Genomic DNA, 24,880 nt, shown 5'->3' with positions numbered 1-24,880 from the left:
CCCTGAACTGTCAGCACAGAGCCCGGCATGGGGCTCAAACCCATGAACCATGAGGTCATGACTTGAGCCAAAGTCAGATGCTCAACTGGCTGAGCCACCCAGGCACCTACCCCCAACTTTTAAATTCTTTAAAATAGAATTTGGCAGACGAGAACATTCTTTTGTTTGCTTGTTCCAAGTTGCCAACATCCATTCTCAAAGGAAGATCAAAGACTGCTCAGGCCCAAACCCATGGCCTCACGTCCCTGAGACCATCACTTAGCCGAGCAGGCCAGAAGTGCTGACAACACGGCCCCATGCCTTTCCCCAGGCCTCCGATTCACATTAGAAATATTTTTTCCCCAAGGTGCTCCAAAGCAAGGGTATTACGTTGTCTTTGGTTTCTTTCACAGGGAAAGAAATTTTAAAACAAAGGTTTTTGTGTATTCTAGGAACGAAATCACCTCTTCCACCAGAACTTAAACCAGTTACTACATAACTGGTGGTAAACTGAACTCTTTGATATATTTACTACAATAGTTTATAGTTGGCATAGGAGTCTACCTTCTAGAATCACCAACAAGAATGAAAACCAAGAGTGAAACTGAATACAACCTTCCTCGAGCAAAGGTGGCAGAAACCGCTTCCTAAAAAAGTTACAGTACTTCTGGCCTGCGGATGAGGATCACGCTTTATTCCATGAGTCGTACGTAAACGTGATTCAGGTATGGTCTGCCGGGAGAGTCTCCATGTTTGAAAACCAAGTGCCCTTCAAGAAAGCTACACCTTGAAATATTTTTGCCAAGATAAATACTCCGAATACAAAGACATTTTCTTTCGGAGGGAATGAAACAACACAGATTCTAGGAAACCAGTTACAGAGGCCTCTTTTATAGCCATATTTAAACTCGATTGGATCTTCGAAATACTTTAGATAATTAAGTAACTGGTAACCACCAACAGCTCCTGCCAGGAAAGTAGATAAAAAGAGGCCAGGGCTTTGGGAGATTTTTTAAAAGAAAGAAAATAAAGTAAAACGAGGCATATTTGGTATTGTTCAGAATATTGGTTTAGGGGCAGGTAAGTGAGGAAGAGCACAGAAAAGTAAGGGCTTCTAAGCGTTTCTTCGGATGCAAACCCCATCTTTGATCTCAGCGAAGCATCTCTCTCACGTGCCTGCACGTTCTGCTGTTTGGGTCTGAAGGTAAATCGTGTTTTCTTTGGGCTTTGCTATCCTGTAACCGCCAAAAACAAAAATGAGCATTAAAATAAACAATGTTTTGACTAAGAAACTATTGCAAAAGAGAGAGAAGGGAAAAGAAACTATTGCAAAATTGTCCACAGGAATATGTCTCAAAACAAAAGGAGAAAAGGAGGGTAGCAAGGAACACAAAAAGGACCAGCAAAGGGATATCTCAAGAGATGACCCGGTGCTTATCAATGAATTGTAATGACATAGTTTAAAATCTGATAATCAGGGGCAGCTGGGTGGCTCAGTTGGTTAAGCGTTCGACTTCGGCTCAGGTCATGATCTCACAGTTTCATGAGTTCGAGCCCTGCATCGGGCTCTGTGCTGACAGCTCAGAGCCTGGAGCCTGCTTCAGGTTCTATGTCTCCCTCTCTCTCTGCTCCTCCCCCGCTCATGCTCTGTCTCTGTCTCCTTCAAAAATAAATGAAAACATTAAAAAAATTTTTTTTTAATCTGATAATCAATATTAGCTACCTATTTGGGACCCAAAAAGGCATATTGTCATCAACTAGAAAATGCGTTTACAGTTAAAATAGAGTGTCCCAGGGCACCTGGCTGGTGCAGTCGGTTAAATGTCTGACCTTTAATTTCAACTCAGGTCATGATCTCACGGTCATGAGACTGAACCCAAGTCGGGCTCTGAGCTGACCACAAGGAATGTGCTTGGGATTCTCTCTCTCCTTCTTTTTCTGCCCCTACCCCCCACCACTCGTGCTCTCAATCTCTCTCAAAATAAATAAATACGCTTTAAAAAAAAATAGTTTTGTCCCTTATCAGTACGGAGACATCCAGAATTTGTCAAAGTGAGGTTTATGAAGCACTTATGAGCTTCATTGGCAGAGCTTATTAACAGCACAGATTCCTGGGTCCCACCCTTCATTTACTAAATCAACAAACCTAGAAGGCTCGGGAATCTGCATTTCAAAAGCTTCTTCTTTTGTGATCCTTCTGCATACTAAGTTTTGAGAATCACCGAGGAGTTTACACAATATGCAAGAAGAATGGAGAAAATCTAAGGTTTATCGAACACCTACTATGTGTGGGGCACATGATCAGTCACTGTCCCCCCACCTTATCTCATTGAATGTTCCCAGCAATCCTCCAAGGTGAGTATTAGTGTGGCTATTTGTCAGGCAAGGAGGTAAACTTCCTGTAAGTTTCAACGACATCCCCAAAGTCATGTGGCCGAGTAGATGACTGGATTTGAGCCCAGATCTCTTTGACTCCCTAGATCATTCTCTCTATGTCACAGGGACTCATGCTCTTTCCTATGGAATCCACAGAGCGAGCCTGGAGGGGGACCCGAGAGGCTACCTCCTCAAGCATTGCTTATTCCTTTCCTTTTTTATTGCTGTAAGAGAAAAATCTGAGACTCCATTAAAGTCCTTGTCCCTGTCACAAGAATGAAAGTTTTAAGTCCCTCTTCCTTTGTAAAGAAAGTCATTAAAGAGTCGGAATCAACAGGGGAAACTTGGTGGCTCAGCTGAGTGTCCAACTCTTGATTTTGGCTCAGGTCATGATCTCACAGTTTCTTGAGTTCAAGCCCCGCATCAGGCTCTGTGCTCACAGCACAGAGCCTGCTCGAGATTCTCCCTCTCTCTCTCTCCCCCTCCCCTGCTCTCACTCTATCTCTCAAAATAAATAAATAAACATAAAAATTTTTTTTTAAAAAAAGAATCAGAACCAACAATTGCTAAAAGGACAGAAGACTGATTTAAAAATAGCTCCCAACTCAGGGCAGTTAGCTCCTGGTGAGCTAGGGACTCGGCCCTTGTTCAGTCAGCATCTCAGACACATGTTCTCAGTCCCACAGTTCAGAACGGCTAACTGCCAACCAAAACCACATATTCGTGCTCTCCAATCTTTCCTCACCCAAAGCCAGTGGCTATTTGTGTCGTGTTTCTCTCTACAGCAGCTCTGGTTTAAATAAATAAATAAATAAATAAATAAATAAATAGATGCACAGATATCTGTGAAGCTCTCCTAAACCACTAAGATAGAGGAAATGGAGATACCAGGGGGCAGGTGTCACTCACGTGAACCCCGAGTCCCCAGGCACCACAGGCTCACCTCCCAAGGTTCTCTGCATCCTCGATGGTCTCTGGCAAAGTGACCCCTTTGGTCTCAGGAAGAAGCAGCGTCACCCCCCCGGCAACCAGGCCCAATATCGCTTCAAACGAAACAGAGTTCACACGGAGCCGTTAGAGCACAGCCAACACCATGTAGGGATGCCGACCGCTAGCTAAAGGGATGGCTAGATAATGCACCTGTGAGAGACACTGGGTGTTTAGAAGTCGGGAACATCTAGGAAACAAAAGTTAAAGCAATAGGATCACTGGGGAAATGTCAGAGTGAGAAAGGGGAATAGTGGGGTGCCTGGGTGGCTCAGTCCGTTAAGTGTTTGACTCTTGGTTTTGGCTCAGGTCATGATCTCACGGTCCACGAGTTCCAGCCCTGAGTTGGACTCTGCACTGACAGCATGGACCCTACTTGAAATTCCCTCTCTCCCTCTCTCTCGACCCCTCCCACCCTCTCAAAATAAATAAATGGGAATAGTGCCTTCATTTTACTTCTACATAAGAATAACTTGGACAGTAACTGATGTTTAAGTGTTAGCAGATTGATTTATTATATATAATGTATATTCCATATATTATAGTTATATATAAAACTATACACATTAGATAATTGCATTATAATGTATTGTTTTATATATAATATATATAATAGTTACCATTTATAAGCTATAATATATACTATAGTTACTATATATTAATATTATATTACTACATATTTGATACGAAGCATAGATAATATATTTGTGGGCAGTGTGGGCCTCTCTCGTTTCTCCTTCCCCATCCCTCCTCCCCTCTCCTAATTTCTCCCTTCCTCTGTCCCCCGCCCTCTCCCTCGTGCTATGCCTGGGCCCCGGCACAGCACCTCTCTGCACGTAGATGGCCGTTCTGCCTTCCACCAAGTGGGTCAGCAGGGTCTCGGAGGTCCCAAGGTCTCAGTTTGGGGAGAGAAATTAGAGTCCCCTCCTCCTTCTCTAATCCAACTTCATCACTATCACAGCTGATACGAAACTTCGATTCCCATTTGTCCCTATTTCCGCTGTGAAGCAGCAGAGTGATAATTCAGCATCTTTAAGCCTCCAGCAATTACATGTGAAATGCACAAAAATTAGGAGTCAAATTCGTAAGAAAGGAGGAGGCTATGTCAACAGAGGCCTCTCAAATTCTGTCCTATGAGACAATTATTGGACTCCAGAGCCATAGAATGTAAACCTCTGGCCTGCCTTCCAGGAATGGCCTCCTATCTTCCCGTGGAGCAAGACAGAGCGAGCCAGGAGACGGCGACAGGGAAGGCGCCACCCTTGTCATCTGTAAACTCACTGGAGGACATCATCCGCTCATCAAATAGTTGTTGAGTAATCGTGCTGGGCTGGGAAGAAGGAATAATAAACATCCCAGGAAGTCTTACCAAACAAAATGAGGGGCGAGCCTCGCCAAACCTCCATCAGCCTGAAGACCAGGAAGGGGGTGATGATCCCGCCCAGATCACACAGGGAGGAGCACACCATCACTCCAAGGTTCCTGACAAAATAGAGAACAAAAAAGATGCTGCTTCTGTGATCCAACTTTCCAAAGGTTAACCTTATCCTGGAGCAAGCACAGGGAGGGGCGAGAGGCTGGCATAGAGTTAATCCCCAATGGCCAATGATTTTCAGTCAATCATGCTACATAACAGAGCCTCCATGGAAACCCTGACCTGTGGGGTTCAGAGCTTCCAGGTTGGTGAACATATCCATGCACTGCAAGGGTGGCCCACCCCAACTCCACGGGGACAAAAGCTCCCGTGCTTGGGACCCTTCCAGGCCTCACCCTAGGTACCTCTTCATGTGGCTGTTCATTTATATCCTTTATTATGTCCTTTATCATCAACCGGTAACTTCAAATAAGTGTTTCTCTGAGTTCCATGAGATAGAGCAAATTATTGAACTTCAGGAAGGGGATATGGGAGTCCTGATTTAGACCCAGTGAGTCAGAAGTCCAGGTGACAACCTGGGGCTCGTGCCTGGCATCTGAGGTGGGGCCAGTCTTGTGGGACTGAGCCCTTACCCCGTGGGATCTGCACTAACTCCATGAGGTTACCATCAGAATGGAACAGGATATCCAGGGGGTATCTGGAAAGTTGGAGAACTGGTTGGTGCAAGCTGAGCTCTTCCTTCCTTCCTTCCTTCCTTCCTTCCTTCCTTCCTTCCTTCCCTCCCTCCCTCTCTCTCTCTTTTCTTTTCTTCTTTTCTTTTCTTTTTTTTTCTTTTCTTTCTTCTTTCCATGAAGACATAGGGAAGGGCAGCGAGAAGGTATTAAGGATGGGAGGATGAAGAAGCCTAGAAAAGAATCAGAGAAATGATCCTACCTGAAAGGATTCTCTTCTTCCCTGGTGATAGTCTTTGCTCTGACATCTACTCTGTCTTACATGAATACGGCCACTTTTGACTAGTGTTTGTATGGAATATCTTTTTCCATCCTTTTACTTTTTTTTTTTAAGTTTATGTATTTGTTTTGAGACAAATTTGCACGCTTTGCGTGCAAGCGGCAGAAAGAGAGAGAGGGACAGAGAATCGAAACAGGCACCGTGCTGACAGCAGACAGCCCAGTGCAGGGCTCAAACCCATAAACCATGAGATCATGACCTGACCCCAAGTCAGATGCTGAGCCGACTGAGCCACCCAGGCGCCCCATCATCATTCTACTCTTAAACTATCTCTGCCCCTATATTTAAAGTGAGTTTCTTGTAGCCAGTATACAGTTGGGTATCACTTTTTTGTCCAATCTGACGATCTTTGACTTTTAATTGGGGTGTTTAGAACATTCATACTTCTTCTGACTGTTGATAAATCTTGCTTGTTCAGTGCTGGGTATTTTTGTATTCCTATAAATAGTCTTGAACTTTGTTTTAAAAACATGGTTAAGCTAGGAACAATAAACTGGGAAATGTTTTATCCTCTAGGATATGACCTTTAAGCTTCTTCTGTGGTACCTATTTGCATCTTGGTTGGCTATATCATCTCTCAGTGTTTGCCACTATACCTTTAAACATATTTATGATTTATTTGATCAGTTTTCAACAGGATATTTCTTCTTAGCTGTAAAAAGTATATTGAGGGAATTATATGTAAAAATTATCTATCCATGTTTTATGGAAAGATTGTAATAGCAAGAGTAGATGTTGAATTTATTAAATGCCTTTCACTACCAGTGGAAATAATACAGAACAGTTTTAATTTGTCAGCTTTAATTTATTAGCTCTATAAAACTCTTTCAATTTATTAGCATGATTTATACTATTAGATTTTCTAATACTGGACTTTGTGTTCCTGAGTAGCTCATCTTAGACATGATATATTATTACTTTAATGTCCCACTATTCTGTTTGATAATATATGGTTTAGGGCTTTAATCAAAATTCTACAAATAATATTTACCTATAGTTTCCTTGTTTTCTTTATCTTTGTTGTTCTTTGATACCAGTATTATGCTAGCTTTATTAAAATTTTTAAAAAAATATTTCTCTTTTTTCTATCATCTAGAATAGTTTATCATTGGAGTTTTCTATTAATTACATGTTTTGTAAAATCTCCCTGTGAGACCATTGTGGATTTCCTCTTTATCATTGTTTAGGGACTTCCTTATCTTATTAAATACATTTTTGGCATACATTCAATTTTGTCTGATAAGATTATGGCTCTTGCTATATTTTTGTCTGCATTTACTGATATGTTTTCATGCATTCTTTTCTTTTCAACCTTTCCAAGAAGTTGTGCTTCAACTATGAGCAAATTGTTCGGTTTTGCTTTGTAATCAACTCAAGGAGTCTCTTTTTTTAAATAGAGGACTTGAGTCTCTTTGTGTTTATTTAAATGTCAGAAACGCTTGGTCTTAATTCTGTCGTTAGCTTTTATGTCATGGTTTTTACCACTTCTAGTGTCTTATTTTCAATATGTGTTAGTTATCAGTATTTTTTTCTGATAATTTGGAAGGTTTGTATTTTTTTAAATTCATTTGTTTTTTAGTAATCTCTGCACTCAGTGTGGGACTTGAACTCATGACCCCCAGATCAAGAATCCCATACTCTTCCCACTGAGCTAGCCAGGTGCCCTGGAAGGCTTGTATTTTTATTCCAAATGTTACCTTTATAATTTTATTTAATACATGTAATACTGTATTTCTTTAGACAGTATTCATTAACTTCCTATTATAAACAATTATAAAATTCGTGTATTTCCACTTCCTCCTCAAAGCATCCCTGCCTGCACTGATTTTAGTTAATAGTATCATTGTTTTCGTGTTTCTCCTTACATCTTAAAATATACCTAAAACACTATGCAATTTATCAGCTTTTAATAATACATTTTTCCCCCAAGCTGGAGAAAGTACACAAAGGAAATCAGCTTATCACACCACATCTGACGTTCCCTCTCCTTTCCTGTCCCTGCCTCCGTTAGTTCTGCCTTTCTTTATTGTCAGATTTCTGACATTTTCTGCTGTTTGTACTCAAAACCACATACCCTTTAATCCCCCATTTAATGATTATCAATCTGATATCAAGTAGATACTCCCCCTAGATCTGTGACTCAAACCTTCAGCCCAGTAACTTAATAGAATATTCCTTATCGCTTCCTTCTGAGTCGGTTTTTCCTGTGACACCATGTGCCACTTCAAATCATAGAGTCAACCATTCTTTTATTTCTAGAAGTTTCCTTGAAGGTTTTTTTTTTAATTTCTTGGAGGTTTTGTTTTGTTTGTTTCACTCTTTCTGTTATCTTTTCTGGGATGTGTGTATGTGCACGTGTGCGTGTGCATGCATGTGTGTGTGATCTCCAAGACTTTTAAACTCTTTGCTTATTTCCGTTTCATTTTGCAATTCTCAGATCTACCTTGCCTTTCCCTCACTGTATCGGTTCTCCTTTGCACTGCTTTCAAACAGGTTTCCATTTCTATCATCTGGTCCATATTCTGACCCAAGAACTTTTATCTTGGCTTTAGGCTTTCATTTGATAGAGATGACTCAGGCAGAGTTTGCATTTGGTTGTGGTATTTTGGGTCACCGTTTTCATCTGCTTTGTGACACTGTTTTGCTCGTGAGTATTCTTCATTTGTCCTTTGCCCTTTGTTCCCTTTCTCCTCTTCTCTCATGGTCTATTTGCGTAACTGGGTGGATTGCTTTTTTATCATCCATCTTTACTACTGGGATCTCTTCCTGTATCAGCCGTGTCGAAGAATTTGTGGAGAGGAGCCAGGCCACGTGCCGGGTCAGGACAGATTCTCTTTTTGACCTGGGTCGTATGCGATCAGATGCTTAACGTCTCTCACTCCCAATCGACAGGGGTCGACAGGACAGAATTGCTCACCGTGTTGGGTCTTTCTCCTCCACCTTGCCTCGCGCACACTGCCATCTCCAAGGTCCCTGAATGGTCTCTTGTGGCCTCGCTCTACCTGTACCACCTTCGGCCTCACAAGGTCGGGGGGATGGAGCTTACGGGTCCAGCCCCTGAAGCCATCCTGTTACTGCAAACAAGGGACTGTGGGTTGTGCCCTCCCCGGTATGCTTCCTGCTTTGGAAAACTGTTGGCCTTGTCCAAGGGTTACTGTCACCATGTGCATCCCTGGAATCTTCCAGACCCTCTGAAACCTCACTGCATTCAGCAGCCCTTCTTCTCACACTTGTCCTTCAGGGTCATCCTAGGTTTGTTTGTTTGTTTATGTTTATTTATTTTTGAGAGAGAAAGAGAGAGAGCACGAGCAGGGGAAGGGGCAGAGAGAGAGGGAGACACAGAATCTGAAGCAGGCTCCAGGCTCTGAGCTGTCAGCACAGGGCCCGACGCGGGGCTCGAACTCACAAACCGCGAGATCATGACCTGAGCCGAAGTTGGACGCTCAACCGGCTGAGCCACCCCGGCGCCCCCAGAGTCATCCTAGTTTTAAAGTTGGCATTTGCAGCTTTGTTTATTCTCATTTTTCGAATAGCTTCAGTGCCATTTCCAAGAGAAGAAAGAAAAGACGCCGTTATTTTAAGCAGTTACGTTTTAGAGAAGTAAAAAAATGTAATAAGCACACAGAAGCTAGAAGCAGTAGGGAGAGGGAGCTAAGTTCCTTATGGGAAAGCCACATGGTGTGGTGTTTTCTGCATTCGGCCCTTCTACAGGCCCTTGGGGACCGCTCAGGACAGCTCTATTACAGGTACAGAGAAGTACGCTATGTCGTTCCCGTTTTCAGGCAGCCCGTGCCAGAGTGAGGAGACAAAAAGGAGAGACGATTTCCAACACAAGGCAGAGCCTCCTGAAGCCAAAAGAACGTTCTTGACAATATGTGCTGCAGTCAGAAGGTGGCTGTTCATTTCTAAAGCCTCCTGTGAGTAAGAAGCAGGGTCAAGATGGCTTCAATAGTAATTTTTAAATTTGGAGCTCTTGTAAAGTAATAAAGTAACTGGAGTAACCCGTTTTTAAAAAAAACACAAAAAACAGTTTCGATTGGATTCTATCAATTGAAAATATCAGAACTTTCATGACTCTTATTCTTGTGTGTGTATGGATCACATTTAAAGTTTTTTTAATAAAGTTTATTTATGTATTTTGAGAGTGTGTGTGTGTGTGTGTGTGAGCAGGGGAAGGACAGAGAGGGGGGTGAGAGAGAATCCCAAGCAGGCTCCGCGCTCTCTGCTCAGAGCCGACGTGGGGCTTGAAATCACTAACCGTGAGATCACGACCTGAGCCGAAACCAAGAGTCAGAAAGATGCTTAACCGACTGAGCCACCCAGGCGCCCCTAAAGTTATTTCTGAACTTCTGGCTTCCGTTTCTAGTTATTGAGAATCCTTATCAACAGGCTCTCTGCACAAATGGCTCCTTGAGATGGGTTGCTTGGCTTTCTTTCCCATAGGAGCAGGGACTCAGGCCCTTTGACAGTTAACATTTTCAGCCAGTCCCCTGGGTCCGGTGGCCATGACAATGGAATTGTTTGGCCCAGCTATTTTAGACTCCGGGCTCAGGACTGCCAAATGTGGAAGATTTTCTCTTTAATGTGCCTTCATCCCTTTGTACTCAGTCCAAGCAACCTTTTATAGATGAAAGTATGAGACAGAGCCTTTTAATGAAGGGCAGGTGGGGAAGAGGACAGTAAATCAGGGCCACTGTTGCACCTTCTGGCTGACTGATGGGCTCAGATTGCTGTGCAGCTGAGCGATTGGGGAGCTGGAATATTCCTTAGAAACTACTAGCATGATGGCATGAGGAATAGCACACCAGAAAGAGTGACACAGACCGAAGACACAGTTTGAGGAAATAGACCAAATTCTAACGAAGGTCCGAATTCAACCTTTAAGTAAAGTGGTTAGTTTCTTTTACCCTAAAAATAATCTTCATTTAAAACTAAGCCTCCTAAAACACAGATGGCAGTAAGTCCATACAAAGATGCTCAACATTTTTAGTAATTAGGAAAATGTAATTTAAAGTCACAATAATACCACTACTTCTCAGAATGACTTCGAAAAATAAAAAAAAAATAAATAAATAAAGAATAAAGAAAAAGACAAGTCACAATACCAAGTGCTGATGAGGATGTGGAACGATAGGATGTCTCACGTGGCTGGCGGAACGCAAAATGGCGCAGCCTCTTTGGCAAACGTTCTGACGGTTTCTTATAAATTTAAACACACACTTACCATATGAGCCACTCCTAAGTTTGTGGCCACGAGATACGACAACACGTATCCACTCAGAGACCCGTACCTGAATGTTTATGAGCAGCTACACTGTAATCACTCCAACCTGGAGACAGTCAATGCCAATACACTGGGAAATGGATAAACAAATCGTGGCACATCATTCACACGCCGGAAAAGCACTCAGCGCGCACTCAGAAGGGGCAGAGCACGGACGCAGGCGGGCAACTACGTGACGTCCCCCGTCCCGCTAAGTGAAAGGAGACAAACACCGAGTCTGCCTGCCTTGTGACTTCATTGACATGACATTCTGGAAAAGGTAGAACCAAAGGGACAGAAATCAGATGAGTGGTTGCCAGGTGCTGGAGGTGGGGAAGGGACACGAGGAAGCATTTGGAGATGATGGAGACGTCTCCATACCGATCGTCGCGGCAGGTAAATGAACACACATATAATAAAAATTCAGCAAACTGTGCGTGTTAGAGTGAACTCTGGTCTGAACCTGACTTGGAACGATAAGTCCTCCAGGCCTGTTGCTACGTTTACGGACAAGCATTGTGTCATCACGGGAAAGGCACGGGCTTCTGGTGGGCATCAGGGCAGACGCCCTGCCACTTTCCAGCTGTGTGCCTCTTGCGAGTCCTGTATCCCTCTCTGAACCTCAACTTCCTCATCTGTAAAATGGAAATAATGACATTGGGGGCGAAATGGCACAGCTCTAGAAATGCTTCCTGTGTCACTGAGCCAGTCGGAACTCTGTCTACACAACGTGTGTCTACAGGCACGGATGGAGCTACGGGAGTTCGTGCCACTAGCCGTGGGCTGGGCTGAAACTCAGTCTCCCGCTCTCTCCCGTCTCTATGCAGATGCCTTTTCTCTCATGCCTGCCCTCTGCACAGTCTCCTCCAACCTTTCCATCTCACGTTCTCTCCTACAATCGGGTGTTGACGCGCTCTTTGATGCCCAACCCCCGCCTCGATGTCCAAACGGACCTTGGGGGAGCCTTGAGGAATTGTCTTAGAAGTGCCGGTCCTCGTTGAGCCTGGCTGGTGCACAGCTATTTCAGGGGCTACCCGACCTCCGCCCCCCCCACCCCACCCCGCTTTGTGCGCCCACCTGACGAACGTGGGATACAGCTCGGCGTTCACCAGGCACACGATTTGGAACACGATGGTGATTCCCATTCGGCCGACGCAAGCTACTGTGATGTTTAGCCAGTGCAGATCTGGACAGGAAACACAGAGGTGGGGATCTCACATGAGGACTGCGGTCACAGAGTTCCCTCCCTCGAGGAGTCAGGTTAAGAAGCTTGGCCTTTAGAGCTGGAAGGGCCTGAAGGACTGTCTTGTCTAACTCTTTCTTTCTGGGATAAGTAAACAGTCCTGAGAGGTCTCAGAACTTGACCGTGACACATGAAGGGGGGCTCCTCTGTGCAGGGGAAAGAACATGCATTTGGAGTCTCAGCTCTGCCTCCTGTCAGCCACGTGACTTCCTTCTTTGTCTCTTGGTTTCCGGAAACACAGTAGGTACACGAAAAATGCAGCCCTTTAGGTACTATCCTGGAGCCGACAGACCAGATTTCTAATCTTCCATCTAGGGTTCATTTCCAAACACATTTTTTTAAAAAAATTTTTTTTTCCAACGTTTTTTATTTATTTTTGGGACAGAGAGAGACAGAGCATGAACGGGGGAGGGGCAGAGAGAGAGGGAGACACAGAATCGGAAACAGGCTCCAGGCTCCGAGCCATCAGCCCAGAGCCTGACGCGGGGCTCGAACTCACGGACCGCGAGATCGTGACCTGGCTGAAGTCAGACGCTTAACCGACTGCGCCACCCAGGCGCCCCCCAAACACATTTTTAAAACCAAAACCCTTCTCCAGATAGTCCCAGATGTGAGCATTAGGGAAGCAAACCTTGTCTCCGCTTAGCCGACTGCTGCGGGCTCTTGATTACATGACGGTCCAGGAAGCCCGTCCCCTGTTGAGGACTGATCCAAGAATTGGGCACCTTCACCTGCTCCACCTGGATCGCCCCAAACACTGACACACACAAGTGGCTCCTGTGACATGCCAGGTCACTTAGAAAGCCTCTTGGGTCACAGCCACTATGCCATCTCAATCCCTGGCCCCAGATATTGGCTGCTCACGGAAGCCTGCTCTGTTTCACTCCACCAGCGTGAGGCTCCCAGGAGAGAGGACACGGTGGCCTTAGGAACGAGCTGGCCACAAGGTCCAGCCCAGTCTCCCCACCTTGTGCTAATCAAGGACGCGCCCCAGCTTCCTAAAGAGAAAAGATGAAGTTTACTCCGTACGTAGAGGGAGGGCCTTGCACACAAACTCTGGGGTCTTTAATCTGTTGAGCTGTTCAACTGCCCCGGATCCCCTTGGCACTGTGGGGCCATCCCTGCCCAAAGCCCCCAGTGCCTCTCTTCCACACTGGGGTACAGTCCAAGGCCACCTCCTGCTAACTGGGCCTCCGTCCATCGCTCCTGCCCCTGCTCTCCTGATTCTGGGTGCAAGGATTCCAGCTGTTCCTTGAATGCTCAGCTCTGCCCTCCTCGGGGAGACTCCCACTCCTGTCCCCCCCCGCCCCGGGAAGCACATTCCCTAGACGGCAACATGGCTCATTCCCCTCATTCAGGTCTCCCGAGGCCACCCCTGACCACCACACCAAGGACTAAGCCCGCCACGCTTCGCCTTCTCTTTTTCCCTCTAGAATGCAAATTCTGCAAAGCAAGAACTTTCTGCTGAGATCCCAGGGCCTAGATGCACACTGGCCACAGAGAAGGTACTCGAAATACTTCCTGGACGAGGGAGTGAGTGTTTACCATCTAATGTGACAAGGACTAAATCGAGGCCAAGTGGAGAGGGTGGGGCTGTGAGGGCGGCCTGGGAGGATGGGACCACAGAACATGATGCCTGGGCTCTGCCTGCCTGATAATTGAACAGTCTCAGACCTCAAGCTCCCTCTCTGTACCCAGTACTGTTACTTAAAAAACAACAACAACCACAACAACAAAACTTCTCATTTATCTTTCCAGGATCCCAGAAACAAGAAAATGCGGGAGAAGGTGGGTAAAATCTATTTCAGATGGCCTCTGCCCCTTTCCCTGTCTTCTTTGTCCTCTCACCATGCAAGGAGGGGGGAGAAAACTGAGCTGCCTTTTTCCACCTCTTTTTATTTATTTTTTGTATTTATTATTTTTTATTTTCAGCCTGATCTATATCTAGCCTGTTCCTTGAGAAGACAGAGTTCAGGAAACGCTTCCCACAATACCCTCCATAAAAGCTTACCAAAACAACTCATTTAACCAACAAGGCCAGAGCGCAAGCAATGAAACCAGAGAGAATAGCAAATCTGGTTTAACAATCTTCCCAAAGGAACAAAGAGGAAAGGCAATTTGTGCACTGGAAATTAAAATTGACGAAAATGATTCTGTTTTGGATTATCCTGGATTGTAAGAATGAAGGATGAAAGCACACACCCACCGAAATGGCTGGTGTGAAAAAGACTAGCCACACCCCGTGTTGGTGATGATGTGTCACAATTAGACACGTGGGCATCATCGGTGGGAGTATAAATTGGTCCAACCATTTTGGAAGCCTGTTTGCATCTACTTAGGGGTACATATATGCCGCCCCGACCCAGAAAACACACTCACAGATCTGTACCCAAGGGAAATCGGTGCCCGCACCATGACAAGACAATGTGCTAGAATGTTCACTGCAGCTTAGATCCCAAGAGGCAGATGCTGGAAACCACACAAGGGTCAGTCAGCAGTGAGACAGGTAAGTGGCAAGGGATTCATACGGTAGAATGCTGCACAACGATGAAAAAGCACATAAACTATGCTCCGGTGTGATGGCATGGATAAATCTCACAGATGGAATGAGTGAACGAAGCAAGACAAATACACAGGGCACATCTCGTATGGTTCCTTTCGTGTGAACTTCAAGAACCGTTGGAATTAACGCTCAGGGACAGAGGTCAGAGCAGCGGTGATCTGAACAGGGGGGTTGAATATGGAATGTCGGGGACCATGGGGGAACCTCCTAAGGTGCTGGAAATGTGCCACGTAATCTGGGTCATGGTACCCAGATATATACCTATGGACAAACTCATCAGCTTTTATACTTATAATTTGCTCATTGAGTGTATGTTATACCTCAATTTAAAAAACAAAAACAAAAAACGAAAAAAACCCCTTGTAGATGAAGGTAACACCCATCTTTGTCTTTGTTCTTATCCCAGGGGCTCATCGAGCAGCGAAAACACTGTTCCCACAGTTGGATAATTCAGTTCCCTAGAAGATGATGATGGACAGCTCACCGTGTGAGATAAAAATCATGGCGAAGCAGGCTGCCCCCGCCACCAGGTTTGACAGGGCCAACGGGCGGATGAGGCCGCAGTGGTCAATGGTGACGAGGATGATGAAGGCCGCCGGGAATTCAACCAGAGCCGAGTACAAGAAATCCAGGTAGAGGTTCGCACCCGTGGCGCCCACGTGCATGATGAGGCCCTGGTAGAGCACAGAGCTGGTGAACCTGGGCACGGAGGGGAGGCGGAGTGTAAGGCAGAGTGTCTGTGGGACAGCAGGGAGGGAGGATTCTGGCAGCCAGGACAAGGTCCCTACGAGCTGGAGAGGAGCGTGGGTCCCTTGATTTAGAATGTCCGAGAGCAATCCGAGAAGAGGGGATAATCGTCAGCAAGGACGTCCTAGAGGGGCCCTCGGGGAGCAGCTCCTCTCAGATTTACGTGAGACAATGACTTCCAGGACATAAGCACGTGTCCCAGAGACCCTGACTGTTTCCTGCGACCCAGCGGCCTGGCCCCGCGTGGAGCCCTGCACGGGCCTTACTTCGTCTAATCCTCCGGCAGCTACAAGGAGGCGGGCGGGAGAAGGTGGGTGAGAAGGTTCAGTAATCAGGCCCGCTGTATGAGCCGTGTGACCCGAAGTAACTTAGCTAAGCCTTCTGTGCCTCAATTCCCTCATCAGCAAATGGAATAAGGCCTTCCGGGAACACTCAGGCAAGTCCCATCCCGCCCAAACGTGGAGACTCGGGCAAAGCGACCTCTCCCTTGTTCCACCCTGACGAGGGGACAGCCGTCCTGACCACGGACGTACAGGCGTAGAGGCCAGGCTTCGTTTAGGGAGATTGGGTCTACTTCAGTGCCACCCACAGGTAAGGTTTGCCCTCAGCAGGACGGTGACCAAAGGAGCAGGGATGAGATACCTCTCTCCACAGCCCTCTCTGCACCCCTTCCCTGCCCCACAGGAAGTACCTGGTGGGCTTCCTGGCACCGGAAGAGCACTCGGCAAAGATGAGCAGTAATTAGCATCGGCGTCTCCCCAAGGTCAAGTACGCAGAGAGAGCAGAGCAGATACCGGCCAAGTCTCTCCAGCTGCACAGTGGCGTTGTCCCCCTGTCTTCCACCCTGTGGAAGCTACCCCCTGTAGCCCACCCCACGACCCATCCATGCGTCGTCCAGGGGAGAATAGCAGTGTCACAGAACAAGGCACCTAGACCGATGGGGACCAGCTAAGTGGCTCAGAGAGACTTCAGAGAGTTCCACGTGTCCTTTTAGGTGACATTGTATGATTTCGGAGGCTGGACACATTTTATGACACTGTGAGAAGAGACCTCGGTTGACGATAAACTGCTCTTATCCCAGCATCTGGATTGCCCACCAGCTCCAAAACCGAGATCACGACTGATGTGTCCCATTAACATACCCCCTTGTTTTCTAAAGCTGCACGCAGAGAACCACTGGGAGGCTCTCATTTCCAGCCCTGCCTCATTCCTGATTGGAGAAAAGGATGAAGGCAACGTGAAGGAAGGCGTCGCCTGTAGCTTGGTGAGTCCAGATAAGCCCAGGGGCCCCCTCCGTGCCAGTTAGCGAGTTAAACGGGAACAGTCACATATTACTGACAAAGACGTTGATTTAAGAGAAAGGAACAGAGAGCCTGAACTTTCCGGTCCCCAAACGGTTCACAAATGTGCAGGGCTGCCATCTTTTGGCAGAACCCATGAACTGCATGTGCGTGTTAAAATGGCACCTCCTGGTACTGAGGGGTTCCCGCGTCTACATCGGACACCGTTCTAAGCTGTTCACACAGGTTATCTCGTGAATCTGCCAACGCGCCTGGGAGGTAAGTCCTATCATGGCCCCACGTGCTGATGAGGAAGCTGAGTCACGGATAGTGAGGCCTTCTGGAGTCACACAGCCGGAGTTTCTGCACTGAAGGAGCAGGTGGAGGGAAGGTGTCCGGGGTCAGTGCCTTGGAGGCCACAGGAAGGGATCTGGTTTTATCCTCCGCGGATTAGGGAGGCGTGGACAGGGGAGCGACCTGGTCTTTGCCTGCTTTGTGAGCAGCGCCCGGCGGGGGACGGCGGTGGGAGCAGACAGGACAGCTAGGAGGTACCACAACAGCACAGGCAAGAGATCACGACCGTCGGGAGGGGAACTGAGAGGGCAGGTGATGCGAAACGTCAGATTCTGAACACATTTTCAAAATAGAGCAGAATTTGCTGAGGGCTTGGGGGCAGGGGTGTGAGAGCAGAGGAGCCGAAGCGCCCCCCCTTAGGAGGAGTGTGCTAGGGGATGGAAATGGGGGCAGCGAGTGGTAAGAGGAAGAAGGAAGGAGGGAGACAGGAGGGCACAGGCAGCAGGGGTGTTTGCAAAGGCTCCCGGGACCCATCGTGGGGCTGGTTGCCGGACTCGGGGACCAACACGGAGGCGTGGCAGGTGACTGATGGGGCAACGGGAATGAGCCTGGCTGGTGTCTAATGCATTTAGGATGGATTCCGTGCAACAGTGGTTATTCATTCAACCTTCAGCAAATATTTGTGGGGCTCCCATGTGCCAGGCACCACCCTATTAGTTTGAACCCTTAGTTCTAGCAAAACTTTATGTGGAAGCGGAAATGAGTTACACCAGCAGCAGGGGAAGCCCACAGTCCAGCTGTTCAGCCCCAGGTGTTAGAGAAGCATGTCAACGACAAAGCCCCGGTAGTGGGGAGCCGACCCGATGTCCTTTGAGGGAACGGGGTAGAGAACTGCAAGATGGCAACCTGGAGGGAGGTACAGACCCTGGGGGTGGGCAGGGGGTACAAGGGTGAGTCCATTGGTGTCCAAGAGTTCTGTAATCAGTGGATCATAAAGACACAGAAACGCTCAGGGCAGGGTCTCTGAAGTTCTAAGGTGTGAGGAAGGGATCGTCCCCTTTGGAAGCACCAGGAGCCACTGAAATCACCTGCCGAAGTGAAATCAAGACTCTTCTGTTCCCAAAAGACGGACACGTGGGGTTTGAGGCAACTCTGGGAACCCTTCGTCATGTCTCACTCAACTTACTGTTAACCTCGCCGACGTAACATGCTCTTCTTACTAAAAGGATGTCTTTCCCCATTAATCAGCCCTCAAGGGAGAAAAAAAAGACGTCTCGCTAAGAGCTCTTTGCTCGAAATTCATCTAAAAATTCCTTTTCATGCTTCTCTTTTTCCACCAGCATTGCTTCACTGTCTTTTTTGTAATGTTTATTCATCTATTTTTTTGGGGGGGGGGGCAGAGAGAGAGGGAGACAGAGAATCCCAAGCAGGCTCCACGCTCGGTGCGATCTCATGACTGACCGTGAGACCACGACCTGAGCCGAGGTCAAGAGCCGGCCGCTCAACCCACCGAGCCACCCAGGCGCCCTGCTCCGCTGTCTTTAACTTGTACCCCGGCGTCCGGCAGGCTCACCGATTTTGGCAGGGAAGGCACAGGGAGGGCCCCTTACCACAGGTACATCAGAATAAAGGTGTGTTTCCTCAGCTGTGGCGTGCGGAACAGGTCTGCAAAGGAGGGGCTCAGCTTCTCGGTGACGTCCTCTTCGAGCGAGAGCATCTAGGAGGGAGACGGAGAGCGTCAGCCACATCCTAACTGCGGGGGGAGCCGAAGAAGCCCTCAGAGCCACCCCGCCCCACGGTCAGCCACTGCCCTTCCTGTGCTCGGCACTCATCACCCCCATTGCCTCCCGTGCCTTCCTGCTTCTCAAGGCAGCCCCAGAAGCACTTTCTAAATCATAAACCCGACCCCCAGATTCAGGGATGTGAGGAAGCCCTTGCCAGCACATCACCTTCAGATCAACAAGTGGCAGCTTCCCATTCTTGCGGGCGATGTGGCCCATTATCTTCATCACTTGAGCGTTTCTCTTCTGCGACAGCAGCCAGCGGGGAGACTCGGGCACACACCTGCAGACACAGATCGTCACTCCGTGGCACCTTCCCCAGAGCGCGTCCCATTTTAAGCCCTGGTCGAAGCGATGTTGCTCTGAGCAACCCACCCGCCTCACGTGGGGACTGTCAGTCCTCAAGCAGCTAGCGGACGAGGATCTGGGCTCACCCTGTGTTGGCTCAGGGGGCGCACGAAGGAGCTCTGCGGGCCCCTCACACTCTCAGTGCCACCTGCTAAGATTTAGGGGCAAAAAGGGAACCACCGCTTTCCTATGTGGCCTGCATTTCATGGAGCAGGGGCCCCATTCTTTGCTGGAAGCTGGGAGCCCTGTTCCTCACCCAGAATGGACGTTCCGTGTGCCCCCCACCCCTTGGGCTACAGCAGGTGTCTCCGTGTAATTCGAGGGCGGTCGAACAAGGCTCGAAATCTCTCCCAAACTAAATAAACCATACTCACTTTCCTTTCACACCGGGGAGATAGCAGGCTGTCCATTTCAAACCAGGGAAGGATGTTACAACTCGAAGACTGAGCATCTCTGGCTGAAGGTCTTCTGAACACACTCTGGCGTGGCCCCACCCCTCCTGACCCTCCTTTCCCCCCCGGAGAGCCCCTGGTTGCAGCCTGGCGAGGAGAGAGCAGGCTGGTCCTGAGCACCAGTGTGTGGCTCCTAGTCAGCCCTTGTTGGGAGAGGCTGGGTCTACTGCGGTGCCGCCCACAGATGAGGTTTGCCCTCAGCAGAACGGTGACCACAGGGGCAGGGCTGAGGTACTTCTGTCCGCAGCCCTCTCTGCACCCCTTCCCTGCCCCACCATCAGAACTCATCCGTCCGGATGCTTCTCCCTGGGGACCCTGCCAAGTGCCGACAGCTAGTGAGATCGACAGCTCATTTGGGCCGGTTTGTTTCACAATGGCCTAACGTGCACATTCCCCATTCGCTCGTTCATTCATTCATTCATTCATTCAACCAACAGCAAATGCCTACCAAGTGGCTAGGTGGGGTTTTGTGGGACTTGAAGCATTGCCTCTCCATCTAAGGGGCTGCGAATTTAAAGAGGCCCCGTTTGAGGCTAGCTCCCCATGGAATGAGGGCCGCTGTCAGAACACGGACCACCCCGAGTGGCAGAGAGTGGTAGCAGCCCTATGCCCGTGCCCGTGGCCACCGCGGCCATGTGGAGGACGGCCCGTGTGGCAGCCGGGGTCACCGCGCAGGGGTCCGGGGCTGGACAGAGGAGCCGGGGCCGCCTCGGGGGACCCACGTACCAGTAGTAGAACAGGAAGAGGAAGGTGGGCAGAGAGATGGCCAGCTGCAGCCACCGCCAGTGAGGGATGGCGTAGGCCACTCCCGAGAGCAGCACGAGCCCCACCGTGAAGGCCGCCTGGTAGAGGATCGCCACGGTTCGCCTGTGGCCCAAGCCCATGAATTCTGTGACTGAGACACGAGATGAGTCACTATTCTGGCTCCTTCCCTCCCTGGTGAGACCCTGCGCCCGCCCCCCCCCCCCCCGTGCCCCCCTCCCCCCCCCGCTGCCTGCCTGACCCCAGGCTCCTTCCCAAGTCCTGCTGATCGAGGCTCCCGGAGACACCCCGCCCTTCGTCCCAGCCTCTCTCGAGCTGGTCCTTTTTCAAACTCCCCCATTTGCCATCCGTACTGCCCGTCACGCACTCAGGATCCAGTCTGCCTGACACCTTCCGCCTCTCCTCCCCAGAGCTTGGCCCCGCGAGCTCCGGGCTGAGCTATGACATTTCCCTCGGCCCCAGGAGTGCTCACGGACTTAGTGAGGGACCCGGCACCACTCTGCGTGCCTGGGGTCTGTGGCAGCCACGTGGGCAGTGGCGGCCCACGCACCCCTCCTCCTCCTCGAGGGAGAGGGCCGAGGGCACACGCGGCAAATGAGTAAACCGTATGCCACGGGGGAGCGAAACGTTAACTGGTGGGAGGGGATCGGGACAGTCGAGGGTCAGGGGACGCAGCTTGCCAGAGGGCGGTGCCGTGGGATGGACCTCAAGGGTGAAGTTCCAGGCAGAGGGGCTGAGGACGGGGATCTCCAGGGCAGGGGGCCGGGCGAGGCCGTGGGGGGCTCAGAGAAGGCTGGCTTGCATGGCATGAAACGCAGAGCCGGTCCCTTGAGGGGCAAACGCACTCCCACGTCTGCTGCTGAGCTGAGACTTGAGACCGACGTGGAGGCGAAGGGACAGTGTTGGCCCAGGGCCCAGTGGCAGCGGCGGAGGAAGAGACGGTGGGTCCGGGTGTGCTGTGAGAGTAACAGCAGGACCCCAAGGAGGCCGACACAGGAGTGGGGAAGCGGAGGCCGTGACCGACCGCAAGATGGCAGGTCTGAGCGGCTGGATAGATGGCACTTGACAGACTGGGGGCTGGGGTGGGTGTCAGCAGGTGTAACGGGTGTGGGGTTGGGGAGGACAACATCCTGGGTCCCGCCCTGTTGAGGGACGGGAGGATCGGGGAGAAGAGGAGGAGCCAACAAAGGAGGCCAATGAGCCACTGGCGGGGGACGGGGTGGCGAAGTGGGGGGAACTGGGGTGGGGGGTGTGACCCATAGGCGAGTGGGGAAAGCCTTCGGAGGAGGCTTGGCCCTCACCCCACCCAGATACCCACTCGGGCATCTGTCATTCTCTCCAGCGTGTGAGCTCCTTGCAGGGAGGAAGGATGCCTCCTCTACCCTAGTGCCCCAGCCCTGCCCTAGTGACCACCCTGCAGCAACAGAACCAGGCAGGGCCGGACACGGGGCAGGCATCGCTCTGAGCGCCACCTGTGTGGCTCATCCGCTCAGGGCACCGCCACCCCCCCCCCCCCATGAGGGCATCGAGGCCGGAGATTATGGAACTCGCCCAAGATTACACGACCCGTCAGTGTTGGGCAGCCGACGTGTGACCCCAAGTTCATCTTCTTAACCATGTGCCAAATAGCACATATTGAACATACACGTGGCCAATACATATGTCCTGAACCGATTAAACAAAACCATCTGCACACAGTTTCTAGGGGGAGAAACATGCTTTCTCTTGGTTAATGAACCATTTCCCAGAATGCCAAGACACAGGATAGCGTCTTCAGAGGTGGAAGGGCATCACTGTTTCTTTTCTGTTCTCTACAAATGAGCACAACTGTGGATTATCCTCACTGCTGTCTAAAGTGCCCACCTATGGGCTGAGGAAAGCAGAGATGGCTCTTTTACACTACCTCCTTCCAAGAAAGTAATTTTCATTCTCTCTTCTTACCCTTCTGAGAAAAATTTGAAAGAAAAAAATGTAGAATTACAGTGGTTTACACCTCAATTTAAAAAAAAAAAAATGTTTCTCTCTTCTCTTATCTCCTCTTTGTTTTCTCTCCTTATTTTCAAGTGGTTCAAACCAGTTGAGTTGTATTTCTTTTCAGGAGGTGCTGGTTCTTTCTTATTTAAAATGTTAAAATATTCTCTTACCTGACCCCCCTTCCTGCCCCTCCCCCTGCTGTAAACACGTCAACTGTGATCTTTTTCCAAATAGATGAGTTGATATGGAAAGATTGATCTATTTAAGTGGTTATTTAAGTGTCTCTCAGACAAAGGAAGGAAGGAAGGAAGGAAGGAAGGAAGGAAGGAAGGAAAGAAAGGGAGAGAGGGAGGGAGGGAAAGGGAAAAGAAAGGAGGGAGGGAAGTAGAGAGGGAAAGAAGGAGGAAAGAAAGAAGGGAGGGAGGAAAGAAGGGAGGGAGGGAGGGAAGGAAGGAAGGAAGGAAGGAAGGAAGGAAAGAAGGAAGGAAAGGAGGGAGAGAGGAAAAGCAAGAAGGAAGGAAGAAAGGAAGGAGGCAGGCCATCCCCACGTAGTGCCCCTGCCCCAGTCACACAATCACATACAACTAGAGTGACCACAATGTCTCCAGACCCTGCAAACCTGCCTTCTCCCCCCAGACCCACCTCCATGTTTGGCCCCACCCTCTTCCTCTCGCCCACCCGACCTCTGTGGAAAGTCAGCCCCGCGGATACTTACTCAGGATGTAACCGGACGTCCAGCTGCCCTTGCTGACCAGCCCCTGTAGCAGGCGGAACAGCAGCAGGGACGTGTAGTCTGGCGCCACGGCCGTGAGGACGCCCAAGACGGCACTGGTGAGGGTGGTGGCCAGGAGACATAACTTGCGGCCGAACCTTCGGAGGCAGGGAGACAGGGACCTGAGGTGGGGCTGTTGGGTATTTGGGGTCAGGTGGGCACCACGGGGCAGCAAGTCCCAGTCGGGAGGCGCACGCCACTGCTCTCCGGAGGGGCTGTCCCCCTCAGGGCCCGACCTTGTCATCCTCAGGGAACAGCGGCCCCTCCGAGGTTCGTTAAGTCACACTGTAGCCAGGAATCCAGAATCCTGACGCTCTCAGCCATCTGGCATCTCAGCCTAAAGGGGGGCTCCCCCAGCGGCTCTGCGGGTCCCACACGGGTCCCCTCTCATTGCCTTTGTATCTGGCAGACTGTTATACAGGGTTTAGTGGGGTGCACCCCCACGCAAGTCTTATCAGCTGTGTCAACATTTCCGGGAAAACATTCAGTTCTCGTGGTGTAACTATTGAGGATTATTTCCCTTTCCTTTTTTCATGAACGAAATGGGCAAATTATTTGCTAACGCTTCATCCCAGTAGGGGGCTTTACTGACTCGTCTCTCAGACCTTGTCCCACATGCAAGGAAGTAAGGGACCAACCTCGGTGCGGTCACAGCCACCTGGTCCCCACCCCCAGAGGGCCCCACCCTACTCCCTGCGTCCTAGACACCCACACGGCCCTTCATCCTGCTTCTCCTTGCCTCCTGGCCTCAAACTCCTGCCCCCGCCCGGCGCACCTCCACACCAGCCCATAAATGCCCTTGTCCTTTACTGAGATAGAAACTTCCCGTCCAACACTCACCCCTTCTCACCTCAGAACAACCAGACTTAATGGCATCCGTGTCCACCTCCCCGTCTTTTCTCCTGTGCCTCTGACCGAAGGCTGCGTCCCTGTCACTGGAGCCCAGCCCCCCCCCCACTACCCCTCCGGTCCCCCCACCCCCCACCCCTGCACTCTGTGATGCGGTCGTCCCCATCCTGGACCCCTCATTTTCCCCCTGTCCTTTGCAGCCCACTGGCCTCAAAGAGCTGCCCCCACACACAGACTCCGCTTTCTCCTCTCTCGCTCTTCTTTAGCCTTCCCGACACCGTCCCTGTCGCTGGCACTCGTGGGGCCACGTGCACAGGTGTTGAGTGCTCTTCCTCGTTGAGCAAGCCTTGTCTTGTGTTCTCCGGCTTTGCACCCACCCGCTGCCTGTCATTTCTTCCAAATCTCCTTTGCCACCACTCCTTCCCTATCAACCTGTTCACCTCTCTACACACTCTGCTAGCTGATCTCAAACACAGTTTACGGCGTTAAATACCAGTTCCTGCTGACAAAGCCCAAAGATTTATCTCGAGTGCGAAACTCTCTTCTGAGCGCAACTCGTGTATCCACTTGCCTCCTTGACATCTCTTCGGTGCCTCCCGGGCCACTGTTAGCACAGCTGTGATGTTAGCGCTGCGGGGACACAACTCGGGATGGCTTCCCACCCCCTCCCCCCACAGAGAGCTAGAGGGAAGTCGGCCTCTACCCGACTCAGGCCCGCCTCAAAAAATAGCCCCGCCCTCACCTCATCCACCTGCCTGACACATAAACCTTGGCTTTGTCCCCACCTTCTCTCGGGCCACCACCCCAACTACACAATCTGCGTG

The 24,880-nt window shown here is 49.7% G+C and overlaps 1 protein-coding gene across 2 annotated transcripts in view; it reads right to left on the bottom strand.

Moving 5' to 3' along the window:
- Positions 1–652: 652 nt before the first annotated feature.
- LOC132668054 (solute carrier family 22 member 1-like) overlaps positions 653–24,880 on the bottom strand; it is a 30,187-nt gene continuing 5,959 nt past the window's right edge. Inside the window, exons 3-11 of one of the 2 annotated variants that reach the window (XM_078447534.2) lie at positions 23,151–23,305; positions 20,426–20,594; positions 19,068–19,182; positions 18,729–18,835; positions 15,282–15,496; positions 12,069–12,177; positions 4,712–4,824; positions 3,299–3,398; positions 653–1,214 (exon numbers count right to left, since the gene is read on the bottom strand). In XM_078447534.2, the coding sequence (XP_078303660.1) occupies positions 1,148–1,214; positions 3,299–3,398; positions 4,712–4,824; positions 12,069–12,177; positions 15,282–15,496; positions 18,729–18,835; positions 19,068–19,182; positions 20,426–20,594; positions 23,151–23,305 (1,150 nt within the window). In that variant the 3' untranslated portion in view covers positions 653–1,147. The remainder of the gene's footprint in view (positions 1,215–3,298; positions 3,399–4,711; positions 4,825–12,068; positions 12,178–15,281; positions 15,497–18,728; positions 18,836–19,067; positions 19,183–20,425; positions 20,595–23,150; positions 23,306–24,880) is intronic. The other variant, XM_078447535.2, reaches the window with a different exon arrangement.

The sequence above is a fragment of the Panthera onca genome, chromosome B2 (assembly GCF_046562875.1).
Source record: "Panthera onca isolate mPanOnc1 chromosome B2, mPanOnc1 haplotype 2, whole genome shotgun sequence".
Classification (NCBI taxonomy): domain Eukaryota; kingdom Metazoa; phylum Chordata; class Mammalia; order Carnivora; family Felidae; genus Panthera; species Panthera onca.
This window is presented reverse-complemented; position numbering and strand designations above follow the sequence as displayed.